General features: G+C 39.9%; 1 protein-coding gene across 1 annotated transcript in view; it reads left to right on the plus strand.

Moving 5' to 3' along the window:
* The first annotated feature begins 104 nt into the window (after nucleotides 1-104).
* Dcaf13 (DDB1 and CUL4 associated factor 13) overlaps nucleotides 105-20,632 on the plus strand; it is a 34,004-nt gene continuing 13,476 nt past the window's right edge. The window contains exons 1-7 of the mRNA XM_021183511.1: nucleotides 105-285; nucleotides 5,979-6,178; nucleotides 6,591-6,698; nucleotides 10,628-10,717; nucleotides 11,746-11,901; nucleotides 15,286-15,363; nucleotides 17,513-17,595. Coding sequence (XP_021039170.1) covers nucleotides 216-285; nucleotides 5,979-6,178; nucleotides 6,591-6,698; nucleotides 10,628-10,717; nucleotides 11,746-11,901; nucleotides 15,286-15,363; nucleotides 17,513-17,595 — 785 coding nt within the window. The 5' untranslated portion in view covers nucleotides 105-215. The remainder of the gene's footprint in view (nucleotides 286-5,978; nucleotides 6,179-6,590; nucleotides 6,699-10,627; nucleotides 10,718-11,745; nucleotides 11,902-15,285; nucleotides 15,364-17,512; nucleotides 17,596-20,632) is intronic.

Here is a 20,632-nt window from a genome sequence, read left to right on the forward strand (position 1 = left end):
ACGCGAGCGACAGCTGAAGGACCGCCCCCTCCAGCTCCTAGCGGGAGAGACTACGGAACGCTGCGAGGTCCAGCTGAGCCATCCGGCTGCTACTCTGCGGAGCCACGTGACAGGAAGAAGCCCGCGGAAGGCGGAAGTAGTGTGTCTGCGTGCCGGCCCCGGTAAGTCGAGCCCGGTTTAAAGGCTCGTGGAGTCCGACACCCAGAGCCGCCAAGATGAAGGTGAAAATGCTGAGCCGAAACCCTGACAACTATGTCCGCGAAACCAAGCTGGACATACAAAGAGGTGAGAGGAACTGGAACGGAGGAAGGAGCGTCCTCCCGGATTCTTTGGGTCTGGCCAGCTTTCGAGCAGTAAAAGGGGCGGGAGGCCAGCGCTCTGGTCTCGGTTTCCCCCTCCGCCTAGGCGACTGCGTCCACACGGGGCTGGTGAGGATCAGAAGTGCAGATGGCACATACCTCTATTCCTCTAGTGGGAAGTAGTTACGTATACACGCCTTTAATCCCAGCACTTGGGAGGCAGAGGCAGGCGGATTTCTGAGTTCAAGGCCAGCCTGGTCTACAGAGTGAGTTCCAGGGCAGCCAGGGCTACACAGAGAAACCCTGTCTGCGTGCGCCACCACGCCCGGCTTAGAAATCATATCTTTAGAGTAACTGAGAGTGATAGTAACTCTTGGTTACTAGAGGTTCTCTCCCCTCCCCCTAGCATTGCTAACGTGTGGTATATGCGCCCCCCCCCCCAGCTCCCAAGGTGTTTTACATGGTAATAATTTCATTTATTTTTTGGTGTAATATTTCTTAAATGAAAAGTAGATTTGTCCCAAGAGTTTGACATTAATTATTTTGAATCTTTTAACCTCATTACTTTTTTTTTTCTTCCACTTTCACCAATCAGTGCATTGCTGGCTGGAACTGCCATGGTTTATACTTGCTTGGCCCAGGGAGTGGCCCTGTTGGAGTAGGTGTGTCACTGTGGGTGTGAGCTTTAATACCCTAGTTCTAGCTGCCTAGCAGTGAGTATTCTCCTAGCAGCCTTCAGATGAAGATGTAGAACAACTCTCAGCTCCTCCTGCACCATGCCTGCCTGGATTTTACCATGTTCTCACCTTGATGATAATGGACTGAACCTCTGAACCTGTAAGCCAGCCTCAACTAAATGTTGTCCTTATAGGAGTTGCCTTGGTCGTGGTGTCTGCTCACAGCAGTAAAACAAGACAGTGGCTTACGTTACCCTTGCCAATGTGGGTGCATTTCAGGCTTTGTTTTGGAGCTATACTTATGTACATATCTTTACATACTTATCCCTACAAGTGCCCTCCATCCTGTGCGTCAGTGTCCTCTTCTGTGTTTTCAGTACACATTGTTTGGATTTGTCAGTGCTTAGCACATTATCTCATGATTCATGCTGATTAGCAGGCTTTCCCATCAGCTTGAAAAGAGAGGGAAGAATCCTATTCCTATATGCTCAGTGTTTAGACAATAACTCACATAAATAGCTACTTTGCAAGTATCTGAATGAATGAATGAATGAATGGGTGACAGCTGGGACACAGAATCTTATGCTAGGAGATACAACTCTATTTTATAGTAACATCTTTTTTCAACATATATATATTTATTTATTGGGTTTTGTTGTTGTTTTGTTTTTGTTTTTTTTTTTGAGACAGGGTTTCTCTGTATAGCCCTGGCTGTCCTGGAACTCACTTTGTAGACCAGGCTGGCCTCGGAACTCAGAAATCTGCCTGCCTCTGCCTCCCTAGTGCTGGGATTAAAGGCATGTGCCATCACCGCCCGGCTATTTTTATTTTTATAATAGAAATATAATAGCAAAACAGAAAATAAAATTTTTGGAGTGCTTTAAAATATAAAGCAAGAAACACATCTGTTATATTTTATTTAGTGTTATTTCCTTGTAAATTTTCTGCAGGATTTAAATGCTGGGTAAGTACTGGTGAAGCTTTATTGTTGAAATATCCTTGATAGTTCTAGTTAATGTGTAAGAGCACCTTACGCAGATATATGTAGTTCTATATGAGTTTTAAATTGTCATATCCAGTGCTTATGATGTATGGCAGGTGCTACATTAGTGTTAGTTGTTTCTGTGTGACTAGATGAAGGAAGTTGGAAGTGGATACAATGATTATGATTTAGGAGATAAAGTGAATATTTTAAAGGGGGTGTGAGGTTTGGGTAGATTTGGGTGAAAGTTAAGTCCTGATAGAAAGGCTGCTGTATAGGAGGAAAGTGCAAGGCGGTTTAGGAGACAGGGAGTGAAGGTGCTTGAGCTGAGCTCCAGGAAGTTCTCGAAGCTGATAAGACAGCGAAACTGAATTATAGAAGACCATAAGGGGGCTTGAACTTAGTTCTGTACCTCTACAAGTAGGTGTTTAGATGCTACATTACAATACAGGGATACAGGTAGAACATCAGTGTGTATTTTCTATCTTTAAAAACAAACAAACAAAAAACCCGACTGAACCAAGCTTGGTGGTTCAAGCCTTTAATCCCAGTACACCAGAGACAGAGGCAGACAGATCTCTGAGTTCCAGCCTAGCCTGGTCTACATAGTGAGTTCCAGGCCAGCCAGGGATACATAGTGGACAAACATGGTCCTCTAATATCTGTTTATGTGATATCTAATGAACTTACAGCCTCATTTCAGCCGTCTGTTGTGTTTCCTGGGAAGAATAGTGTTGACCAGGGAGGACTTGCGTCTACCTTTAGAATAGTGTAGTATATTACAGTTTACATTTGTTGTGTGGTATAATGATTTATAGAACGAAAGGTAAGATTGTAAAAACATTTGTTGTAGCAGAAGTACCTTGACTTAATTATGGCAAAGTTCCAAAGTTCTAAGAATGACCTAACTATGAATTGTTTCTGAAATTGTTAAGCTTTTCTGTAGTTATGAATATTAAATAACATGCTTTCTCTTTTAACTTTTAAAAGAAAATAAAAGTATATAATCTATTCCAAGTTCTTCCCCCCCCCCTTTTTTTTTTGTTTTTGAGATAGGTTTGTTTTTGTTTTTTTATTCTTTAATCTTTTTTTACAGTCCAGACTTCATCCCCCTCCCAGCCCACCCTCCAACATCCCACACCCTGCCTCCTCTGCAAGAGGATGTCACTGCTCCACCCCAACCCCATCAGACCTCCCTACTCCCTGGGACCCCAAGCCTCTCCAGGGTTAGGTGCATCTTCTCTGACTGAGTCCAGACCTAGCAGTCCTCTACTGTATATGTGTTGGGGGCCTCATATCGCTGGTGTATGCTGTCTGGTTGGTGGCTCAGTGTCTGAGAGATCTCAGGGGTCCAGGTTAGTTGATATTGCTGGTTTTCTTATGGGGTTGCCCTCCTCAGCTTCTTCCAGCTTTTCCCTAATTCAAACACAGGGGTCACCAACTTCTGTCCATTGGTTGGGTGTAAATATCTGCATGTGACTCTTTCAGCTGTTTGTTGGGGCTTTTGGAGAGCAGTTATGATAGGCCCATGTTTGTAAGCACACCATAGCATCAGTAATAGTGTCAGGCCTTGGGGCCTCCCCTGAGCTGGATCTCAATTTGGGCCTATCACTGGACCTCCTTTTCCTCAGGCTTTTCTCCATTTTTCTTCCTGCAGTTCTTTTAGACAGGAACAATTCTGGGTCAGAGTTTTTGACTGTGGGATGGCAACCCCATCCCTCTACTTGATGCCCTGTCTTTCTACTGGAAGTTGACTCTACAGGTTCCCTCTCTCCATCATAGGGCATTTCATCTAAGGTCCCTCCCTTTGAGTCCTGAGAGTCTCTCACCTCCCAGGTCTCTGGTACATTCCAGAGGGTCCTCCCACCTCTTACCTCCCTAGGTTGCCTGTTTCCATTCTTTCTGCTGGCCCTCAGAGCTTGAGTCCCCTGTCTAGACTGGAATTTTCTGTATGGACCACTGGCCTTAAGCTTCTAGAGATGCACCTGCCTCTGCCTCAAGAGCACTGGGATTAAAGGTTTGTAGCACCAGTGCAGCTTTTCCAAGTCATTTTAATGATAAGTGAGAGGAAACTGCTTAAAACAAAACTGTGCTGTTCAGAGATTCTTTTGAAAATCCATGCTTGGAAATGTTTTCTAGTTCAAAACTCTTGTACTGAACATGTTGTTTATTGATGATGATGTAGTTTGTCTACAAGAAAGTTTTTGGAAACAGCATGACCTACCTTCTTTTAATTATTAAAGTATCAGTTGGAGAAACAGCTGTTGACATCACAGTAGATCAAACATTTCTAAACACACTTTAAAAATAGCTTTTGCAAACCTGATGGGAATGACCGAAAAGTAAATGTACTAAATAAATATTGCCAGCTCAAGAGCTGTCGATGTCAGTGTGAACAGCTTTCCGATCCTTGGATCTGCTTAGTTTTGCGAGGTGTAGTCAGTTCTCACTCTGTTCAGCACGATATGAACTAAACCACTGAGAGGGTCACCATGACTGCAGTACCTGTACACCACAGAAAAACATGCCAGCAAGAGCTCAGTTTCTGTATGCCAGCATCCCATTAACATAGCACTGTGCGGAAATCAGTGAATCTTTCTCCACTAAAACCAGATGTTAAGACACACATTTGGAGATGTTGAATTTTTCTCTCAGGGGGCTTAATTGGAAACAAAATTTTGACGAAAACCAAGCATCTTTAATACATGCTTGTACTAAATACATCAGCTCAAAAACCGTGTTACAGAGCTGGGCGGTGGTGGCGCACACCTTTAATCCCAGCACTTGGGAGGCAGGGGCAGGCAGATTTCTGAGTTCAAGGCCCCCTGGTCTACAGAGTGAGTTCCAGGACAGCCAGAGCTACACAGAGAAACCCTGTCTCAGAAAAACAAAACAAAACAAAAAAAAAACCAACAAATAAACAAAAAACATGTTACAATGAGACATACAATCTAAAGACTGAGGACCACTGCAGAGAGTCTTTAAAAGGTTTTGCTAATGGGAATGGCATGAGCTTGGTTAATCTGATAACAGTTTAAACTGCTGCCAAATCAAGTAGGGTGAAACAGTAGCAGTAGGCCAGGTGTAAAGTACCAAGGGCTAACACTAAGTTAGCAGATACCCTGGAGGAAAGGGGAGAGTTACTGTTGGTTTCAGTGAGGCTGTGTGTTTGAGCTTTGGGATTGGAGGCTGGAGCATGGAATTCAGACATGGCCACGGTTTGAGCTTTATTGCATGTTGGATATGGAGTCAGAAAGCCAAGACTTTCCCAAGAAGGGAAAGTGTATGTACTGTTACACATTGAATTTGCTTATACGTGGGCTTAGAGTAAGAGAACTTGTTTGGCAGACTAGTTAAGAAAGAACATGACTCAGAGGCAGGTTACTTGTCCCCTCTGTAACTCAGTTTCACAACTATAAAGTGGAAGATAGGAATAGATGTAACCTGTGAGGTGCTTTGGAGAGAATGTGAGTTAAAGCCTCTGGAATCGTGTGTGGAAGTCAGTGAATTCTCTGTCAATGCTTTTCAAGTAAAGGAGCAAATGTAAAGTTATGTTCTATAGTTAACATCAGTGTTGTGTGTCTGTCAGTGCAGGGCTAGCACCATGAGCATCTAGCACAAGCAGCATGGCGTTCAGTGAAACAGAAGTTCATCATAGTTCTTAATTGTGTTCCAGATACTGTGCTGGGCATAGGAGTGCAACTGAAAGCTGTGTTGGAACCCCGACCCATGTGAAAGGTCACATGCCCAGTTGAATTTGGTAGGACATGTAGAAGGAAAACTATGTGTGTGCATGTATATAGAATCTACTTGTACAGGACTATATATTTCATGATTTTCCCATAGTTTTGATAAGGTTTGTAAGTGACTAGTGTACTTTTCTATCTTTCATAGTGCTTGGCAAAAGATAATATTCCTAATTAAAGGCTTATTGAGTAACAGATTAGATGATTAGCGGGGGCTTTCCACAGGAAATAGTAAATGTGAATATTTCATTCAGAGAGATTGTTCTTATTTCAGTTCCGAGAAACTATGACCCTACTTTACATCCTTTTGAAGTCCCACGGGAATATGTGAGAGCTTTAAATGCTACCAAGTTGGAGCGAGTGTTTGCAAAGCCATTCCTCGCGTCCCTGGATGGTCACCGTGATGGAGTCAACTGCCTGGCAAAGCATCCAAAGAGCCTGGCTACTGTCCTTTCTGGGGCATGTGATGGAGAGGCAAGTGTCACTTGAAATCTTGTTGTTTTAAACTAGCACACTCTATTACAAACCTCTTTCCTTTTGACTACTCTCAGTTTGACTTCAGTTTAATTCTTAAACTCATTTAGTTTTCCATCTAATCTTAAAAATGGTGTCAGTTCAGTGGTGTAAGGTTCAATTTAACAGTGTATTTGAATTTTTCACAGTTATTGATAAGCAAACACTTAATTTCCTAATCTGGTAGAATCAGCAGAATATTTGACAGGTTGAATTTTTTATTGTTGATACATTTGTCCATATGCAGTACATTATTATAATCCAAAGGATTTTGGTTTTAGTGCTTGGTATAAAGTGACTTATAGCCTTTTCAATGTGGAATTTCTAAAATATTTTACATTTAGAGTTCTCTGAATTTTCTGTTTTATCATAGGTTAAAATTTGGAATCTGACTAAACAAAAATGTATCCGAACAATACAAGCACACGAAGGTTTTGTGCGGGGAATGTGCACTCGCTTCTGTGGCACTTCTTTTTTTACTGTAAGTGTACTATGAACTCATTCAGGCCCTTCTTCAACTTCACAGGAAAGATCTAATTGCATAAATTATTTTCAAGTTCATTTATTTGTTCCAAGGACCTTTGGAGTGTATTTTAGACAGTTCATTCAACCTGGGAAAGTCCTAGTTTTCTTTTAAGTAATCCAGCCTTACTCAGACTTACTCTTTTTTGCCTTTTTATAAGTAAGTACTTAACGCCATTGAACTAATATCCTAAGCATCGAGAGGTATGATTAGTGGGAATTCACGCAATGATTGACTTTCTGTGGCAAATGTTTAGTGCTAAGATGAATAATTCGTACTTTGTCAGCAAGGACTTACTGGAAAGTATGTGCACAGGGAAGAATAAATACCTAGTGTATTTGCCATCTTAACCAATTTTGAGTGTACAGTTTAGTGACATTTGGTATGCTTATATCATTGTGCTACCATCACCGTCACCCTTATCCACTTTCAGAGTGTACCTTGCGTATTCATTAGCAGTAGCTCCCGTACTCTCCTTGTAGCCCATACCCTAGCAGCTCTTCTACTTTTGTTTCTCAGAATTTGGTTATCCTAGGTGCTCCACAAAAGTAGAATCATATGATTTTTGTATGTGCAGTTGCTTAGGCCTTATTCAATTAGCATGATGAAGTCAAGGTTATCTGTGAGGTAGCATATGTTAGAAAAGTTATTTTTTTGAAGTTACATAATATTAACATTGATGTATTTATACCACATTTCTTAACCCATTCATTTATCAATGAACTTTTAGTTTATTTCTACCCTTTAGCTATTATGAGTAATGCTGCTGTGAACATTGATGTATCTATGCTAGTTCAAGTTCACTGATGGTTTTATAACAGATGAACAACAGATTCCCTGCTGTCCCTGCAGTGCTTTGAGATGATTGCTCTGAAAGCAATAAATGCTCAGCTTGTAGGCGATGTTCATTGTTTGCACAGACAATAATTGGGGGATACCTGGTAAATAAAACCTATAAAAAATAGTGGTCGGGTTGGATAATGATGAGCCTGTCAGATGACTGAGAGGTACCCTGGGTGACAGTCATTCCTGCCATGGAAAGGAGAAGCCAGCAGTTACCAGCATGGTTAGAGGAGAGGAAGGGTCTGGTGTGATGAACTGGGCTCACTACAAGTTATTTCTGTGAAGCTGACTGTCCTTTATAGGTGAAGTTCTGGGACATAGAAGAAAAGTCAGAACTTTCCCTGGCATCATCACTATGGAATTGATGATTGAGATTATAGTATGACATCAGTATGAGGAAAATATAAAAATAAATGATGTCACGGGTGTGGCACTGCATGTCTCCCCTTAACAAGGAAAGCACAGTAGCCCCAGAGCAGTTAGAACTGTGTGACACAGTGAGTATGCCACATATGGTAAAAGGCATTGGGTGGCAAGCTGGAGCTGCTGCCAGCGAAGGCTTCTGTTCCTCCAGTTGGCATTCTCTGGATATTTGAATTGTTACAATAATATCCTAGCCAGAATATTTACAATATGTTTTTGCCCTTTTTTATGGAGCTGGGGATCAAACAGACTGCATAGTAGACAAGACTCTATCATTAAACTTCATTCTCAACCCTACTGAAAAATTTTGGGGGGTATGTGGTTATATTTTAAAGCATTCAAAATGAATAAAGCCTTCTTAAGTATCCATCAACATATGAATAGATGTAGAAATTTTTGGTGTATTGATATATTCAACCATTAGAAAAAGGGGAAATCCTGTCTTTTGCAGCAGTGTAGATGGATGCTATGCTGTATGATATAAGCCAGCAACAAAAAGAAACACTACAGCAGCTCACTTTTATATGGACTATAAAAGGTCAAACACTTTACTCCTATATTGGAAGCTACAGGGGAAGAGGCTAAGAAGACGTTCTGAGAATGTACACTTTGAGATAGGCAGAAGAAGTAAATGTGTGTGACGCATTAATAGAAATGTACATTTTAAACTAAAGCCTGGAATATGGTGCAGTTTGAGCATCACTAATAAATCTGAAATCTAGAACAGGCCTTTGAGCCATCAGCATGATGCCGGAAGCGGAAGGCCATGGAACTGTTTCATATACAAAGAATTAAAACTATTGTATGAAATAATCTTCAGTTAATGGATCTGAAAAGTTTGGCCTTGAGTCTCCTTCCCAAAGAGTTCCTTAGGTACCCGAGTGTGAGTACTGCAAAGTCCAGAGTACTTCTGGTTCCATGGTTGGTTGTGTTGTTAACCACAAGCCACATTATATTGCACATCATAGGCTGAGTTCTTACTTCCCCTGTCTCAGACATGGCTGCTAAATAGCCAAGTCCACAGTTTTTTCACTCACTTTGATTTGGGCTGAGGTAACACAGTAATCATCATTATGTTTCCGTATCTCTGACTCTAGCACGGTGAGAAGAAGATGACCTTGTAGGAGGGCTTCTCCAGAGGTCTGTAGTTGAGTTTGAAAGCTGCTCAGTGAGTGCTGGGTGACAGCAGAGAAGGGCCCTGTCTACTTTACGATTACACAACAGTGCCTTCTCATGAGTATTTTCATCTTTTCCTTTTTGCATTTTAAATGATCTGAGATTTATTGTGTATTATATTGTATGGCATTGGCTCAACTTTCTTTGTTCATCTTTATATGTATGTGACTTGTGCATGTATATGTATTCATATGAATTATCATGTGTTTGGAGGCCTCAGTATCAGTCTCCTCATATCTCTGACTGGAGGGCTAGTCCTCCTAGCAGTCTTGCTTTCAGGATCCCCTGATTCTGAGTTCTAAGGCTGAAATTACTAGCCAGCTGCCATGCCTACACAGCATTTACATTGGTTCTAGGGATTGCTCTTATTGCTTGCAGGGGAAATGCTTTAATTGCTGAGCAGGCTCCCCAGCCCCTGCTTTTGTGTTTTGTTTTGAGACAAGGTCTTACTATATAGCCTTGGCTTGTCTGAAACTCACTATGTAGACCTGACTGGCCTTAAACTCAGAGATCCACCTGCCTCTGCCTCCTTACAGCTAGGATTAAAAAGCGTGTACCACCACATTGGTAAAAGATTTAATATCAAAATTCTTTTATGAGCATATGTTCATGGAGCACATGCCTGCAGGTGAGATGGGAAGAAAGCATTAGCGTTAGCGGCATCTGTGAGCTGTCTGATAAGGAAACCCAGCCCCAGACCTCTGCAAGAGCACCAAGTGTTCTTAACCTAACCTCGGAGTTCTCTCTCCAACCCATCCCACTGCTCCTCAGTGTTTGGTTTGGCTTTTGTGTTTTGTTTCTTGAGAGATAGGATAGTGAGTCATCCTCCAGCTCACTATGTAGCCTATACTGGCCTTAAACTCACCATCCTCTTGCCTTAACCTCTTGAATGCTGGAATTATAGGTGTGTGCCACCAAACCAGGGTCAGACCTTTCCAAATGATTAATCTTATATTCCAATACCCATATTATAATAATATGGTTTTTGTTCTGATTTGAAATACTATTTTTTTTTTTTTTTTTTTTTTTGGTTTTTTTGAGACAGGGTTTCTCTGTGCAGTCCTGGCTGTCCTGGAACTCACTCTGTAGTCCAGGCTGGCCTCGAACTCAGAAATCCACCTGCCTCTGCCTCCCAAGTGCTGGGATTAAAGGCGTGCGCCACCACTGCCCGGCTGAAATACTATTCTTATGTGGCCTAACTTTGATCTGTTCTTATCCTTTTGCTTTACTCATACTGGGGAGTTTTGTTTGTTTTGCTGTGGGTTTTTTGTGCTTTATATATTTGTTACAAATTTTTGTTATGCTAAAGTAGGAAATAAATGCATCAATAAATGTGAAAATGAAAGAATGATATATGTTACTATTTGAAATGAGATACTTGGCAATTTGATATTTGTGTTTACAATTATTGGTCATTAGAATCATCATAAAATACCTGTGCCTAGGTTGGAGATGACAAAACTGTGAAGCAGTGGAAAATGGATGGACCAGGCTATGGAGAGGAGGAGGAGCCGTTGTACACAGTGTTAGGAAAGGTACAAAACACATTGAACGATGCTTGGTCTATTAAAATTCTTTATCTTTTTTTTTTCTTTAATAATTCCAGCTGTGAGAGTTTATTTGAATAATTGGCCACTAAAAGAAGGTTTAAAAGTAACATTTTATATAATTAAAGTTCTTTGAAGCTAAAAAATATGAACAACTCTTTGTAGTAGAGTGTGTTCTTTGTAATAGGGTCTGATTTCTCTGTAGCTAATAAACACTGGCTGTATTAGGCCTTACAGGTCATATAGGGGTTGCAATGAAATAGTTCTTAAAGGAAGGCCACAGAAGAAACTGTAAGATAAATGTTTGGAAAATAATGGCTTAGTTTCTCTCTAGTTTATATCATCATAGATCTTATACTCAGATTTTCTCAGAGAAACATGGAGTGGTGTGTGCTTCTTCTATAGTCTTACACTTCTAACAAATTGTTCTCCAAGTCAGATGGGGTTCAGTTACAGCCTAAGAGTGATTTGGAATATTTGGCTTACATGTCTTACATAATGAAAGCTCATATTCTTAAATCAAGCAGACAAAATTCTGAAGTTAGGTTTAATTTTTAGATATGTGCATTTGAAAGCCACCATTTATTTCATTATTACACTAGTGTATATGTAGGTGATGTTTCAGGTTTCAACAAATTCTCAATATTCTTAAAGGGAGATGGAAGTAGGATATGTGTACAAGATGGAAAAATGTCCAGGTGGTAACAGATTAGGAATTTCACAGCAAACTTGGTTTCATTTTTATAATATGCCTTAGCATTTTATGATACTTTTGCCCTTTAAGGAAGGGCTTCAAAGAATTTCTTTAGACTTACCCTCAGGGGAGATACCATGGTTAGTTGCCAACCCTGTGACTTTCAAATGTAGGCAACTCAGTTGCACAATTTGTAGCAAAATGTGGTGGGAGAAGAGGAAAGAAGTTTCTTTCTACCAAGAATTTCTTTTTTAAAAAATTGTTTTCAATATGCCCGATTTAAAGTAGTAATGAACCCGTGTGCCACCCTTTGCTTTTACAGACAGTATATACTGGCATTGATCACCACTGGAAAGACCCAGTCTTTGCCACTTGTGGGCAGCAAGTCGACATTTGGGATGAACAAAGAACCAGCCCTGTGTGCTCAATGACCTGGGGATTTGACAGCATAAGTAGTGTTAAATTTAACCCTGTCGAGGTAATGTTCTTTTTAATAATATGTTCTGCTTATTGTTCGACATGAAATTTTATCTCTGTTTAGGAAACATTTTCTACATTGACTTTCTAGCATTTAGTAAAGTTTCCAGGCTATGTCTGTGTTTTGTGAAATTTCAGCTGCTCCTCGGAGTAGACTCCAAATGAGTTCTTGTCTCTCTTTCTGTTTTGTTTTTGAGACAGACCTTGCATTGCACAGACTGGTCTTGAACATGGGATCTCTTTGCCTAAGCCTCACATTCGCTTTTCTTTTCTGTGCTTTCCATGCTCCTATTCCATCAGGTTGTACTCTTGTGCTCTGAGGAAGATGTTCCTTTTTCTTGAGCCAATGAGAGGGAGCATTAGGCATGCTGGTCCATGTTTGGAAGTCACATGGGTACCCATGTTTGTAATAATATGCATGACTACTTGTGGGCTGCATGATAATTAGAGTTATTAGGTTTTCTTCTTTTGCTTTACAATCTGAGTTTCTTCCTAGTCTAAGTGCAGACCTGGAAGTCTGCTATTGCGTGCTACATTTGCATGTGAACTTAAGAGGGGCTGAACAGGAGGCTAATGTGTCCTTGGGCTCAGGATCTTTCTCTGATCTTTTTCTGAATACATAACAATAAATGATCCTCATTGTCCAGAAGACTCAGTCAAGATGCCTTTTCTTTTGCCTCAGTGTTAATAGGAAGTTACCATGTTAATTTCTATAAGAAAAAATCCTGAAATGCAAATTTCATACTCAGAGACCCAACATGGTAAGAGAGGGATGAAGAGTTAAGCCAGAGTAGCAGAGTATACTGAGTATTCATGTGATGCTATTGGGACATGATGTGCTGTGGTACAGTGTGAACTTGGTCTTGAAGTGTCGCCAAGCCCTGCCCTAGCATGTGCCTGTGTTTACATTTCTGCATGAGGTTTCATACAGGTCTAGAGAAGGGACTGCCAGTATATTCCCCTGCATGTTATAAAGCCTTTCTAGAACACAAACAGACCCTCTTCCTGTACTGTCTGCAGCTGCTTTTATACCACAGTGGAAAAATTGAATAATTGCTCTGGGAATCACATGGCCCATTAAACCTAAAATACTTTCTTTCTGGCTTGTTATGGAAAAAGTTTGTTGATCCCTAGTCTAGGACTTCTGTCTGAGCTATGTGTTCCTGGATGCAGCCTCCCTCTCACTTCCCTGTGTTCACTTTGGCTGTGGAAGTAAGGTCTGGCCTTGAGAGGTAAGCCAGCTTTACAGAGCATGGCCACAGACACGAGATAAGAACAGGCCATAGATACAAGTAATGTTAAAGTCTGCCTTACCACCTACCTCATCCAAGTCATAAGTCTCTGTATTTATTTATTTTAAGATAAGTGATTATATCTCTGATTGTACTTTATAGGCTTATTATGAGCATAAATTGTGATGATATATATGAACATTCAAAACAAGGGTTGCTTAAGTACAAGATGGCCATTTGTCATTACCAAAGTGACAGTAAACCAGACAGATAGTGATTTTTACCTTTTGAAGGGACAGATAGATACTTACTTTCCTATTTTGATGAACGTGTTAGAAGAGCTGATGACTAATTTTAAAATCATAATTACTGGTTATGGCCTTTCGACTGTATTTTTCAGACTTGCCGTTTAATAGCTCTATTTGTCTACTGGCTTTTTTTTTTTTTTAATCTTATGAATTGACTTAGTGATAAAAGCACATGTCTCTTACCCTGTATTAAAGCTAATGGAAAGGGCAGGGCAGATTGCTGTGAACAAATAGAGTATAGTTATTTCCTCTATCCATCAATAATTAATTTTCTGTTAAAATATTAAGGCCTAACATTCTGGTAAAGCCAGAAGTGCGTCCTGAGGATTGACATATTCTGCAGTGTGAAAGTTTACATTCAGTCTATATGGAACTTTTTGCTATGTTCAGATCAAAGTCTTTGTTTTAGAAATTGACCCTGGTCTTACCAAAGGTAACATTAGGAAAAGCCAGTAAGGGTTAAGAGGTTAAGGGGCAACTAAAGGTGGTCTTTGAAGCTTTTTTTTTTTTTTTTTTTTTTCTCCTTTTTGAGACAGGATTTTGAGAAGGGAGCCCAGATTATAAACATTAGTTTATGATATATTTTTTAATCTGTGGCACACAGAAGGAGTTAGCTGGTCCTACAGCTATTTAGTAAATAACTCTTGCTGCTTTGTTTGCAATAGGAAGTAACATTAGGCAGAAGCCAAGAATTATGGTACCTGGATCTGTGAATAAGGAAAAATAGTGTTACAGAGGGGATCCCGAGTTGGAGAAGCGGTTAGTGGGTAAAAGTGCTGTATAAGCATATGGACTGATTTTGGATCCCGGCACCTATGTAAACGCTAAGCATGGTGGTATGCCTGTAACCTACATTAGGGGTGGTTACAGGGATTCACCAGTTAGCCTTTTAGCTAAAATGATGAGCTGCAGGGTCAGTGAGAGGCTGTCTCAGAAAACAAGGGGATGGGTAGGGGACTGAAGAGATGACGCAGTGGTCAGGAGTACTTGGTGTTCTTGTAGAAGACCTGGCTTTGGTGCCCAGCTCCCACATGCTGACTCCCAGCCGTCTGTAATTTCTGTTCCAAGGGATCCAGCACCCTCTTCTGAGTCCAGCAGCACACAGGCGTCATACATGCTGAAAAAACAGTTGTTCACATAAGATAAATGAATCCTAAAAGGGCTTTATAATTATAAAATGAGGGGCTTAGGAGATGGAGAGACGACTCAGTAGGTAAGCACACTTGCCTACATGCCATCAGCCTCAAGCCCGAGTTTGATTCCTGGAACCCATATGGTAGACACGCCTGTAAGGGAATTGAGTGTTTAAGAAATATTGTCATATAGAGCATTTAAACAACCGCCTGATTTCATCCAGTTATAACAAGAGCTACATCCTCAAACTAGTATCATTACAGTCATACTGGTATACTTTCAAAAGATAACCAGACCTAAATGTCAAAAGTCATAAAATTGTTTACACTTTTGATTCACTAGTGCTACTCCTGAAATTTTATGTTAAGGAAACAATTCAAAAAAAGAGTTTAAATGAAGAATTACATTTTTACTGAAGTGTTACTTATAATAGTCAAAAGCAGTTACTCAGTCTTAGACTGAAGAGCAGGTAAGTAAATTGTGTTCTGCTATAAATAGAACACACTGTTATTACTGGAGACTGAACCATGAGTATACTTTACTTAGCTGAGATTATAGGTGATGTATTATGTCCTGGTAAAGTGGGACTGAGTGTAACAGCTTGAGGGTCTAACATAGATATTAAAGATAATTAAATAATTTGTACTTTGAATGGATATCATTTGCTTCCAACCTTGGCTTTTAATTGGTAATTGTTTGAATTATTTCTAGACATTCCTCTTGGGAAGTTGTGCTTCTGATAGGAATATAGTACTGTATGATATGCGGCAAGCTACTCCTTTGAAAAAGGTGAGTTTCGGTCTTGTCTTTGTTTTATACAGTTAAGGCATTCTGTATATCAGATGACTGAAAAACATGGAATCATCTCATAGTTCTGTTCTTCTTCATAGAGCTGTTCTCTAACCACGGAATGATGGTAATAGCATTCAACTCTCCATCAATTTTAGACTCTGTTTCTTTGTGACTTCCATAATGCTGGTACATTTTAGGCATCTAATTAATACACTAAATTGAAACTTTTAAAGTAAAAGGTATTTGGGGGAGGGGGCTTGATTATCACATGGCATACCATTTTATTCAAAACAGTTTTAGATCTCATTCACATAATGAACTAATTTAATTATATGCTGATACTAGTTTGAGTCTTTGTTTAGACAAGCACTATTTTGTTGATGAGGGGCTTTTTAGTAGTCATTTCATTCACTGGTCATTTCAAGACTTAGATATCAAAGCTAGTACTTCCTTATGCTGACTTTCAAGAGAGAGAACTATTGTTTGCATATTGAATGGACTACCATTTTAAGCAGAGGATAAAGTTGATATCAAACATTTGTAGTATTGCTAGAGCAGAGGAGGGGTAGATATCATTTATGCACCATGAATCCATTAGCACGGTTTATATATAAAAGAATTTTTTTTTTCCAGCTAGATGTAGTGGTTCAGGTCTATAGTCCTAACATTTGCTAGGTGAAGGCAGGATAGTCAGGAATTCAAGGTCATTCTTGAAACACACTGAGTTCCAGGCCAGAGTCTTCATAAGACTCTGTCAAAAGAATAAGAGAAAACAAAACAGTTTGTAATGTGTTGATAAATTCAGAAATAGTAAAAGTAGGAAGAGTGAGATTAGTGTGTTCACTATTAATTAAAAGTTAAGAGCACTGACGACTTTATCAGAGGTCCTGAGTTCAATTCCCAGCAACACATGGTGGCTCACAGCCATCTGTAATGGGATCTGATGGCCTCTTCTGGTGTGTCTGAAGACAGCTACGGTGTACTCTTATAAATAAAATAAATTAATTTTTAAAATGTATAAATTTAGTTACTCGTGTGTGATACATGAATGTCACTGTCTATTTCTTTTGTAAAATAGTGATATTAACTAGTACCTTGCAGTATATTTATAGAAGTGAGGTAGGATGCATTTTAGTATTTAGCAGAATGCTGACAAGAAGTTCTAGTTTACTATATAAGAGTCTTTGGTAAGTACACACATCTACATGCACTTTGGTTTTAGGGAGTTACATTCGCTGTAAAGTAGAGAAGATGACCTAGCCTGGCATTCAGTGCACTCATAATCTGAGCCCAATTTGCATTGCATTCATTTGTTTGTTTTAAACAGTGAGACAGTGCTTAATTTGGGTTTGTCACATATACATAGTAGTAGCCACTGCTATCTTTTCTTGGGTTTTGATGTTGTTATTTAGACAGGATCTCATTATGCAGCTCTGACTGTCCTGGAACTCACTGTGTAGACCAGGCTGCCCTCACACTGACAGAGATCTGCCTGCCTCTGCTCCCAGTGCTGGGATTAAAGGCGTTCACCACCACATCCAGCTTTATTATTATCATCGTCATCGCTATCATTATAATCTGGTAGGCATTACATTTGTAGTAATTCTCCTCCTTAGCAAGAAAGTTTTGAAATCATGAAAGGATTAGTCCGTGGGCAAGTGCCTGAGCAAGAGAGAGAGAGAGAGCTTTATACAGGAAATGTGGTTTTCTTTCCTTCTCCCCAGTACTGGTGCCGATGCATTGAGAAACACTACAAGTCACCAGTCATCAAAGGTCTTTTCCGACCCTGCCTTTGAGACCTTCCTTCTGAACTTTAACCCTAAGCTCACCATTGATTTTGTACCTAACTATTTATGTTTCCATTTGTTGCTTTATTATTTATAGCTTTAATTTTTTTTAAATATATGCTTCAGTTTCCAACTAAACTGTTAGCCATTTGAGGTTTAGGGGCTAGGCGTTAAATATTGTTTTGTTCATACTAAAGTATCTGTTCTCAGGAAACAGTCACTGACTTCTTTATCCACTGCTCTGCATTGCGCACTGTGCATATGAAAGTATTGGCTAAAATCAGAAAAAAGTAGAAAGTTTATTCAGTTTGTGTCTATTAGTTTTGTAGTAATGGGATAATGTTACCTTCCTTTCTTAGGTTATCCTGGAAATGAGAACAAATACAATCTGTTGGAACCCTATGGAAGCTTTCAATTTTACTGCAGCAAATGAAGACTATAAGTAAGGTCTCTCCTTGTAGAAACTTATTCCTAACAAAAATGGCTCCTTCACATTGCCTTGTTAATATAATGTATTTCACTTGGTAAATAAGCTTTCATATATTTTGCTAAAAATAATTTCCCAAATTGGAGAAGAAATTTTTAGAAAGTATTTTCTCAGATTTTAGCATAACTTAGACAAAGACTAGTAAACTGCCACCTGTGATGAGCCCTTTGCACAGTTCCTGCTATGGCGCACTTTTGCTTACTCGCTGGTTATGGCTGCTTATATTCTGTAATGCTTAGGTTGGATGGTTAGAGAAAAGAAATCATGGCTCACTTGCCCAAACAGAAGAAACTGAATGCTCTCTCATGTAGGCCATTTAAATAGCGACAAGACCAGCAGGTATGGAGGTGCATATCTGTTTCCCTAGTGCTCTTGAGGTTGAGGCAGGAGGATTGAGTTTGAGGCTACCCAGGATTATGTGGCATGTTCATGGCCAGCTGGGGTTCTACAGGAAGACATTGTTTGAGAACAAACAAACAAATATGAGCAAGTAGTGCTTGGCCCATTCATGCTTTCTTAGAAACAATATCTTCTTCACAAGTACTTGTGACTCCTCGAGTGATGACCATGTAGTCAGACTGTCTGCTGTCAGGAAAACGGACAGAGTGGTAGTAGATTTTAGCTTCACATTTGCATATACTTTCTGTGCCTGTAAAGTTGGCTTAGCAGACTTGTTGTGAACTCTGAGATTTTATGATTCCTTATGTATTGCTTTGCTCTTGTTGACGTTGAACATTGCTGTCTCATGTTATCTCTTTACTATTGCAATCAGATACAATTTAACAACCAGAAAGGTTAATCTAGTGAAAATTATGTATCAGCCTTTTATGTTTTTAATGTGTTTTATTATTTTAAGTACATTCTTAATATACCTTTTGAGAAGGTACAAGCTTGTTAGTACATTTGACCTTTAGATTTTCTCTATTTAAAATTTGACCACCAGGGGCTGGAGAGATGGCTCAGCAGTTTAGAGGACTTGATACTCTTGCAGAGGAATTCTGGTCTCAGCCTCCACATTAGGCACCTCACAATCAACCACCTGTAACTTGTGTTTCAGGAATGTGATGCCCTCTTCTGGCTTCTGACGGCGCCTGCACTTGTGTAGTGCATATAGAGATAAGGAAGCACACACATGCACATAAGTAAAGAATAAGTGTCCAGTGTATAGATAGGAAAGTGTAACTGGTAGTGACAGCTCATACATGGACTACATCCATGAACTGAAGCTCTCCCTCAGGATTTCCCAGACTGAGACGGAGCCGAGGTGATTCCTTAATTAGCAATGCCCAACCGCGCTGAAGCCTTTGCTTACTGTAATGGATGCTTTGAAATAAAATGGTCCTGTTACCATTGAAGGCAGTAAAAGACAAGAGAACACTGCACATGGTGACCTCTCCGCTAAGATTTCCAAAGTACACTGTGAGCTAGTTGTTTCCCGAGATAATCTCTTTTCAGAGCCACTTTGGAATTTCTCTTTTCTTCCCCTTGGAAAGATTTAAATACAGTTCCTAAAACATACCTCTTAAAAGAAATAGCTGCTAGTTTTCCCTAATTGTCCTTAATTTTGAAATATTCCTGTTGGCTGTCATGGCATCTGTCTGTAATCACACACTGGGAAAGCTGGGGCAAGCAGGAAGAGGAGTTGAGGAAAAACTGGGTACAGGGCTGAAGGGCCACATGAAGGTTTCTCCAGACGACAGGGATCCCTCTGTGCTGTCTGTTTTGTATCTTCATTTTTCTTTTAATATTATAATTTTGAATTAAAACTAAAATTCAGATCTGCAACAGCTGATTATTCTGATAGAAAGTAGGCAAATCGTTTAGACGAGCTCAGTGCTATGGATTGATTGTAAGAAAGGTTTAGAATAGAGAATTGCTTGAAGAAGTCCCATAACTCAGAACATTAGGCATTTCTGTCCACATGAAATTATTTGCTTGGAATTTGAACAGATTTGTATTTTTTTTTTTTTCTCCACAGAATGACAAAACAGTTTGTTTAGGAAAAAAACAATTTGCTAAGAGTATTGTAATCTTAAGGGGAGTTTCTGCCTCACTCTGTCCTGTTTAGCTCCCAAATAAAAGTTAAAGAAACCTGGTTTTTTATTTACAAGCTGCTGTGCTGAGTGGCTTCTGAGCTATTCTAACCTACATCCCAGCTATAAGCCCTGTGTCACTTAAATTTTGAGTCTCATCTGGTTACTGTTCCATGTGTGTCCTCAGAGCCACATGATCATGGTTCATCTTACCTCATGGCAACCGTCTTCTCTACTTCTCCTCTCTTCTTCTCCTCATGGTCCCTACCTGAGACCCCCTACTTGACCCACCTCAAGTCCCACCTTCCTCTCCTGCCTAGTCACAGGCTCCAGCCGTTCATGATCCCATCAGAGATTACTGGAGAGCATTCTTTATAGCACAGTGGTCAATACAATGTCCATGTCCAGACTGCAACCTGGTCTTGGGGTATAGAACTCAGCATCTGAATACACAGCACAAAAGACCAACCAAAACAAAAGAGAATTGTTTTTCCCTGGTTTGGGAATTGCCAACATAATCAGGATCTCCTGAGGGCTCTCTTCTAGAATGCAGACAGCCAACTTCTGTCCTCACAGAGCAAACCAGCCCTCTGGCCTCTTCCACATTTGTTTGTTTAGTGGAGGGGTGTTTGTATGTGTGCATGCATGCTTGCATGTGTGTGCACATGCACAACCTATCATGCTTGTGTGTTGTTGGTTCTCTCCTACTATGTGAGTTCTGAGGATTGTACTCAGGTCCACCGGATACACACAAAGTCTTACCCACTGAGCCATCTCACTGGTTTTTTGTTTGTCTGTTTGTTTGCTTATTATTATTGTTGTTTTTCTTTTTTTTTTTTTTCTTTTTTTTTTTTTTTTTTTTTTGTTTTGTGTAATCTTACAAAGTAATAAGAATTCTCTGTATCTTACCTACCTTACCTGTATTTAAGAATTCTCTGTATCTTACCTACCTTACCTGT

Source organism: Mus caroli, chromosome 15 (genome assembly GCF_900094665.2).
Source record: "Mus caroli chromosome 15, CAROLI_EIJ_v1.1, whole genome shotgun sequence".
NCBI lineage: Eukaryota > Metazoa > Chordata > Mammalia > Rodentia > Muridae > Mus > Mus caroli.